General features: G+C 39.3%; 1 protein-coding gene across 1 annotated transcript; it reads left to right on the top strand.

Annotated features, from left to right (window-relative positions):
- Positions 1-1,189: 1,189 nt before the first annotated feature.
- On the top strand, positions 1,190-6,537 carry LOC125902806 (E3 ubiquitin-protein ligase TRIM39-like). Its single transcript, XM_049599425.1, has 2 exons — positions 1,190-1,296; positions 1,540-6,537. The coding sequence occupies exon 2, from the start codon at positions 1,543-1,545 to the stop codon at positions 3,193-3,195; it is 1,653 nt and encodes a 550-aa protein (XP_049455382.1). The 5' UTR covers positions 1,190-1,296; positions 1,540-1,542; the 3' UTR covers positions 3,196-6,537.
- The last annotated feature ends 2,015 nt before the right edge of the window (positions 6,538-8,552 follow it).

Below are 8,552 nucleotides of genomic sequence, written 5' to 3'. Positions count from 1 at the left end.
ACCTATTGAAACTGACAGAATGAGAGCAGTTATCAATCAATCAATCAGTCAATCAGTCAATCAATCAATCAATCAATCAATCAATCAATCAGTCAGTCAATCAGTCAGTCTTTATTTATAGAGCACTTTTCATACAATAAAATGTAGCACAAAGTGCTTTACATGTTAAAAGCACCCCCCCCCCCCCCCAAGACTTTGAGAAACACCCTCAGTCCTCAGTGAATTTCGGAAGGATACTTGACATTGGAACAGTGCTTGGGGTTGTTAACATGACATCCTTGAAATACGAAATTTGGCCGTTTTAGGATCCTTCTTTTGAGAAACACACAGATACTCAGACACAGGCCAGGGAAAATGAACAACTGGAAAGTTTATATGACATTTTGTGGCATAAAGTTACAGAAATCATGAGCTTAGAGTGACAATCAGTTGGTAACAAGTTTGGCTACTTTAATAAAATCTAAGGTTTTTAATTTTTTGTCTTTGTCCCTGTTTCTTGAATGATTACAAAGTCAAGGGTCAAGTCGAGTGGAATACTGAGACAAAGAGATTTCATTTTCATTATTCCACTTCCTGCCCACTGTTTCCTTTGCAGGTGTTGGATGTTCCGTCTCTTGTGGTCATGACCTTAATGTCACGGACCTTCAGGTACTTTCCATTTATTCATAAAAGGACTCTTCATTTCCGCTTTCATTTACACTCCCAGCACATAATAAGAGTTTACTTTCTCTTTCAGCTCACCTAGATTTCATGAGGTCAAATTGACATTTTTTTCTCAAAATAATTAATTTTTGAGAAAAAAATTATCAACTCATTTATCAACTGGGGGCAACTGCCAGAGGCCCTCAGCAAATATTTTTTTGCTGTCTCAAGTGTTAAGGTTTTTGATCCATGTTCTGTTGATGCATTTGCTGTTTTTTGGTATGTGTGTAACTTTTTGCCAAAACGGTGCCTTTTGTTTCTGAAAAACTATTCTACCCAGTGAAATCTTTGCCCTGCAGTGTGAATGCATTGCCCTGTCAACAACAGAGTAATGTGCCAAACAGAAGTAACATGAAGCAGGAGGACTAACAAAACAGGTACTCTGAAGCACACACACACCCAAAGTTCAGTGAAAGGAGGTGGAGCAGTACTGGAAAGAGAGTGGGAGTGTTCAGCAACTCATTTCCTTGTTTATGACTCAAAGTAGCTGAGAGCAACAGTGAGCTGCCGACATGGCTCTCTGTGTTTGAGGATTAATACAACTTCACAAAGATCATCAGGTTTTTTCCTCTAACATCACTTTAACTTATACAGGTAAGCCTATTGTATTTACGCAGTTTAAACAATTAGCAAACATATGAGCTGTACTGACAATAATATAGTATATACTGTATATATATAACATTTACATTAAGTGTACTGTAAAAAGATGTTTTACCTTTTAAAGTATACCAATAATCCAATGTATATGTTCTATAGATTGTGTAATGTGTTGAAGTGCAGTAATTTTACTTTTATTTTTCTTCTTTGTAATTTTACTTTCACTTTTCTTCTTAGTGTATGACCATGTCAGCTGCAAGCTGTGTGCTGTCTGAAGAGCAGTTTTTGTGCTGCATCTGTCTGGATGTTTTCACTAATCCAGTCACTATACCATGTGGACACAACTTCTGCAAAAACTGCATCACACAGCACTGGAATGTCAACAGTTCTCAGTGCCAGTGTCCCATGTGTAAAAAACATTTTAAAACCCGCCCTGAGCTGCCTGTCAACACTTTCATATCTGAGATGGCTGCTGAGTTTAGACAGTCAGCTGGAAAGAAAAGCAGCAGGGACTCAGAGGTACAAGTCGCCAAACCGGGAGAAATCCCCTGTGACATCTGCACTGGAACTAAACTAAAGGCTGTGAAGACGTGCTTGACGTGTTTCGCCTCCTACTGCGGTGTTCACCTGGATCCTCATATGACAGCTGACCCCCTGAAAAGACATTCGCTGACTGATCCGGTGGAGAACATGGAGGCAAGGGTGTGTACAAAGCACAAAAAAACACTGGAGCTGTTCTGTAAGACTGACCAGATGTGTGTGTGCTCGCACTGCACTGTTACAGAGCACATGGCTCACAACATTGCTTCTCTGAAAGATGAATATGAAGCAAAGAAGGCAGAGCTGGAGCAGGCAGAGGCTGAAATCCAGCAGATGATCCAGGAGAGAAAGCTTAAGATCCAGAAAATTGAACGCTTAAGAATGCACAGTAAGGAAGATGCAGAGAGAGAGATAGCAGACGGTGTTCGTATCTTCACCATTCTGATGCAGACTGCAGAAAGAGACCTGAACGAGCTTATTGAGAAAATTGAAGAGAGGCAGAAGACGACAGAGGAACAGGCTGACAGCTTCATCAAAGAACTGGAACAAGAAATCTCTGCACTGATGAAGAAAACTGCTGACATGCAACAGCTCTCACGTACACAAGACCATCTTCACCTTCTGCAGAGCTTTGCGTCCATGAACACTGCTCTGTGCACCAAGAACTGGGCAGAGGTCAGCTTTCGTCAGCCATCATATGAGGGAATTGTGGTGAAAGCTGTGACTGAGCTGGAGGAGACATTCAGCAGAGAGAAGCAGCAGCTACTTCATCAGGCCAGGCTGAAAAGGGTCCAGCATTACGCTGTGGATGTAATTCTTGAACATCACACAGCGAATCCCTGGCTCGTCCTGTCTGATGATGGGAAACAAGTCAAGTGTGGTGAGATGAGGATGAACCTGCCAGATAACACAGAAAGATTTTCTCTTTATACCAATGTCTTGGCACAGCAGAGTTTCTCCTCTGGAAGGTTTTACTATGAGGTTAAGGTATCAGGGAAGACTGACTGGACTCTGGGAGTGGTCAAAGGGTCAGTTGACAGAAAGGGAATAATTCCACTAAGCCCTGTGAATGGCTACTGGGCTGTGGGTCTGAGGAATGGAAACGAATACCTAACTTTTGCCAGCCCCGTTGTCAGCCTCAGTCTGAACTTGAAGCCTCAGAAGGTGGGGGTGTTTGTGAGTTATGAGGAGGGTGTGGTCTCCTTTTATGATGTAGATGCTGCAGTTCATCTTTACAGCTTCACTAACTGCTGCTTCACTGAGAAGCTCTTTCCCCTCTTCAGTCCTGGTCTTCATCATGGTGGCATGAACTCCACCCCTCTGATAATTTCACCTGTTGACCACACTGATTAGATTTGATCGTTAATTTTGGAAAAAGGGGGATTCTTATGATTTAAGAAGAGGAAGTCAGTGGATCAAAGTGGTATTACTATAAAGCGATACTTTATCAAATTTCATCCAGCTTTGTATCGTAACAATGTGGGTTATATGTGTAAATGAACTATGTTAAACTTCTCCCTGCAAATTTGTTAGGGAAAATTAGCCACGTCTCTCCCTCTCAATTACTTCCTTAAACTGTACTATATATTTCTTACCTAAGATGTTTTCAGAAACATACTTTAGTGTGCTGTTTAGCTGTAATACAAAAATTTGCGATCAGGAAGTGGACTTCATACTATTTCCTGTACCTTGGAAACAGAACCTGGAAATACTGAGATCAAACTGTAAAATGAGGCAGTGCTGTTTAGCTTGTTTCTTGCCTGAAATGTTTTCAGAAATGCATTTTAGTGCACTGTTTAGCTGTAATACAATAATTTGTCAACAGGAAGGTGGTGCCACACTGTGTCCTGTATTGTAAAGGAAGGCTAAAAAAAAAAAAAGAGTTTAAACAGTTAACTAAACAGTGCTGATCAAATATAAACCAATATTTGGTTACTGTTTTGATTATTTGTTGCTTCAAAGGTTTTCAGAAACATATTTTTTGTGCACTATTAAGCTGCGGTAGGAGAGTTTGTGAACAGGTAATGGGTGCTATACCATTTCTAGAGCTTAGATTCTCTGCCAGAGCCCAAGCCCGGCCCGACCCGGCCCGTGGGCCCAGGCCGGGTCCACAGAGTGCACAGATGGAGTTACAGCTAAGTTGTTGTTTGTTGGTTGTTTTGGCGTGGTTACGGCCAACAGTAACCTGTACTGTTCAGTAATAAACGGTGGTTTAATTGCAGAATAACCGCGTTATCCTTTCCACACGTCCTGGCGGACGCTACAATATTATAGAAAATAAAATGAAACCACACTTTGTATGACACATAAAGTTACAACAAACTTAGTTACAATGTTGCAACACTGTGCACGCACAGCCCTTCACCACCTGGATCCTAAAATAAACACTTGTTTTATTACGTAATCATGCTTCCATGTTGTGCCATTCATTAAGATCCTATGTTTCTGTCATTCAAATAACAAGACTTGTGGTTTAATACTCTTAATTATAACAGCCAACTTATTGAAAAATGCCGGGTTTAAATCGGGCTCGGGCCCATAATTACAGTTAATTGGACGGGCCAGGCCGGTCCCGGACATAACGTGCTCGGGCCGGGTCGGGTTGGGCTGGATTTTTTGGGCCCGATCTAAGCTCTAACCATTTCCTGTACCGTGAAAAGCAAATGCCACAGCCCTTTTTTCTGTTTTCTCTGGTCATGTAGTACTAATCTAAGGTGTATGAGTCTTTTTTCTGCTTAGACAGCCCAGTTTTATGAAAAGACCATCTTTCCAGCAGTGAAATAACTTTGTTGTCAGCAGAGACAGGGAGACAAACAACAAGTAATCACAACCTTAATTAACTATCAGCTCTTTTTTAGGTATGAACTATACTCACTTGTTCAACAGACTACCAGGGTCATGTTTTTGTCTAATATTCACTTTGAGTTGGTCTGTTATTTATTTTTTAGGATAGCAGGAAAGGGCCCCTATCAATGTGTCTTGCCCTAGATTTATATTTTCTTTAATTCTCTGCTGTCTCTGTGTGAGATTGTTCTTGTCCTTATTACTATCAACTATTAGTAATAAGGACCAGAATAGGTGTAGATCTCAGATATTGGTTATTGGTGATTGAATGTAGTGGGTAGTTCATTGTAGTGGGTATACTGTGATTTACTGTAAGCAACAAAAGACTTTAATAGTAGGGGAGATTTAAATGCTTTGGACTCTCAACTGGTTGTACTGTTTTCATAGTCCTTTATCACTTTATACTGTTTTGTTATGTTCACATTATTTGTTTTTTTTTTTTATCTGACCTGTTGCATATCTTTTTTGTTTTCAGGGAAATCTGCTCTATAGGAGTATGAGTGGATAAGGTATTGAGTTATGATTGAGTTATTTCTAAAATACTGCTCATGTAGTATGTATAAACAATATGATCATGTGTCTCATATGCTAGGATAGATGAAGTTTCTGTGATGACAGTCATATCAGCTGTGTTTTGAGGCTGAGATACTGTAAATCATATAAAGGTAAGCAAAAACTGGTGTATTTAATTCTGACTACAATAATGCTCTCAATAGAAAAAATAAAAAGGTACACAAAAGTTGCTCAAATGTTCATTGGTGTGTCAGGTCAGGTCATATTTTTACTTGAAGCCCTTCCTATGCTGAGTCACTGTGTACTACATTTTATAAGGCTCTACTCAGCAGCTGAGAAGCAAGACATGGGAAGTTTACTTGGTTTTGAGGAACCAACAAGCTCAATGTGTCCTCATACAACAGTTCGTATGGTATTTAAACAATTAGCCCCCAGGAATGACGTTACATACTTAATGTGAAGTTAATGTGGTCAGGTTTAGGAAAAGGCAAAGCGAGGCAAGTATATTTACATAGCACATTTCAGCAAAAAGCAATTCAGAGTGCTTTATATAAAACATTAAAAGCATCAAGACAAGGTGCAAAAGAAAAACTAAATCAGACATTTACAAATAGTTAATTCAATAAAAGGTTAAAATATACCAAGACAGGTACAAAATACAAAAATAAAATCAATTGAAATACTTGACAGTGCAATGTAAGAAATGGACAAATTTGATTTAATAAAAGGCAGTGGCAAACAGATAAGTCTTCAACTTAAATGTAAAAGAAGTGAGAGTTTTTTCCAGATATGTGATGCATAAAAACTAAACGTTGCTTCTCCATGTTTACTCTTGACTCTGGGGACACAAAACAGTCCTGTCCTAGAAGACTTGAGACATCTGGATGGTTCATTCCGTAGCACAAGGTTAGAAATGTATTCAGTGCTTTGTAAATCAACAGTAGTTTTTTGAAATCAGTTCTGACGGACAGAACGCCAGTGTAAAGACCTCAGAAATGGAAAGATGTGATCTACTTTCTGGGTCTTTGTGAGGACTCAAGCAGCAGCGTTCTGAATCAGTCGCAGCTGCCTGGTGGATATTTTAGGAGACCTGTGTGACAGCTCCTTGGCCTCTGACCTACTTTGTTTGGTTGCCTGGGATCTGGGGAATGGCTCATTAGGAGAGATGGCTGACACCTGATTTGGTGTGAATGCTCACCTATTTATATTGGGGCCTGAGCATTCACTCTCCCTCTCCTCTTTGAGTTGCTGGGTTTGTTTGATCTTGGGTTATTTCGTTTTTTGTTATCTTACATCTAAACACATTCACACACTCACACATTTCAGACATTACTGATAACTGACATACACATTTAAGTTTAGTTTATTTAAATAAATTTGTTTTTTCTACTTTAAAGTCATGTGTGGTCTCCATATTTTGTCATACCTTTGAGCCAGGTCGTGACACCTGTAAAGACACTGTTACAGTAGTCAAGTCTACTGAAGATGAATACATGGACACGTTTTTCCAGGTCCTGCTGAGACAGCAGTCCTTTTATCCTTGATATGTTCTTAAGGTGATTGTGGGGTGACTTTATAATTGTCTTAATATGGCTGTTGGAAGTTCAGGTCTGAGTCCATGACAACACCAAGATATTCTGGCTTGGTCTGTGTTTTTTAATATTGCTAAGTGAAGCTGAGCACTGACACAGCACAGTAAAGTTAAATAGGTAATGTTTAGGAAAAGAAACATGGTGAGGAACAGGGTTCCCACAAATTTTCATGGACAAAATTTCAACGCATTGATTTTTTAAGGACCCATAGTAAGATTTCCATGACCATTCAAAATATATAAGTATAATGTACATTACACCAAATGTTATTGTTATACGTATTGTCATAGTCTGCAGACGTGGAGGAGAAGAGCTCTCAGAATGGGGAAATGACAGAAGCCAGAAGTGCTGTTGGCCCATTGGTTCATTTGTTTGAAAAAAAAAAAAAAAGAGGTGACAATTGAACATCTTTGGCTGCCCACTTCAAGAGCTGAATCTCAAAAATGCTTCAAAAAGTTTTAGTGGAGCATCAGTATGTAAACTTGGATTCATGACCCTAAGTGTTAAATCACACTGTCACACCATTATTTTTCTTGCCCCACTTGCCCAGCAAAGAAATGTATGCGATGATAAACAGAACATAATGCATCGACACATATTAGAGGTGCGTTACATCAACAGTTACAGAAAATAAGTTTGTTATCTAATATTACGTGGAGGGTTATCCACAAACATTTAGTATAACAATATCATTACAACGATGACATTCTCTGACTTTTCCAAAACTTTCAAGGATTTCTCTAATTTGATGACTTTTCCAGGTCTGGAAAATGAGATTGTGGAATTTCATGACTTTCGCGGGTTTTACATGACCATGGGAACCCTGGATGTACCTTAAAATAACTGAAAGTTCACTTGGTTTCATTTGGTGCCAAACACCCATCTCCAGGGGGAAAGTCCTGTATTATTTGACCCATCACCCATTCCAACCTGCCTCCTGACACAGACTTTTCTGTGGTTATACTAATTCCCTCTGTGCGCCCATCAGTGCGTTGGTTACATGACCAAAGCCTTTCTGAATATGTGGGTTATACACGATTTACTGGTTAATGATTACGTGGGTTATATGCAAATAGTGGTACAATAGTTCATAGGTACATGTACGAACAGTGCACGAGAACAGTCTTACAATCTTCACAGTACATTTACTACCACTTGACAGCTTTAGCACTTATTTCCTCTCTGCCAACACCTGTTTATTTTGACAAATTCTCTGTCTCTCTTCCTCTACCACACACACCACCACTGAGCTCAGTGGGGTGGGGGTGAAGTAAGATGACAAGTCTCTGAATGTTCTGCAGCTTTTGTTCAGTTTGCTGTCACATTACTTAACCCTATTTTGCAAAAACAAATAGCTGAAATGAAAGTTATGTCACAAAATTATATTGGTACATATCAATGTGTATTTTTAATTGAGTATACAGAAATCCTGAAGCTGTGGATTGGACTATCGATTGAATGTTGTCTCTGCAGTGAAAGCATCAGTTTTCTGGAGCCTAGACTGTTGACTTATGTGTGTCATATTAAGTTAGCCTATAATGCAACGTTTTTTGGGAGATATTGAATTGATGATGTGTCTAATTCAGACCTTGAAGGCCTCATATTAGCTTTAGATTAACTCTGGAATGTATTTTCACACAGAATAAGGACTGTTAACTTTGTCCCTCATCACTTAGATTGGAGGCAGATGAAGTAATCTGTTACGTCCAATATGAATAGGAGGAATAATTATAGCAAACAAAACCTGTTTCAGTGTGATAT

The sequence above is a fragment of the Epinephelus fuscoguttatus genome, linkage group LG15 (assembly GCF_011397635.1).
Source record: "Epinephelus fuscoguttatus linkage group LG15, E.fuscoguttatus.final_Chr_v1".
Classification (NCBI taxonomy): domain Eukaryota; kingdom Metazoa; phylum Chordata; class Actinopteri; order Perciformes; family Serranidae; genus Epinephelus; species Epinephelus fuscoguttatus.
The sequence above is the reverse complement of the archived record's forward strand: the minus strand, read 5'-3'. Positions and strand labels throughout refer to the sequence as shown.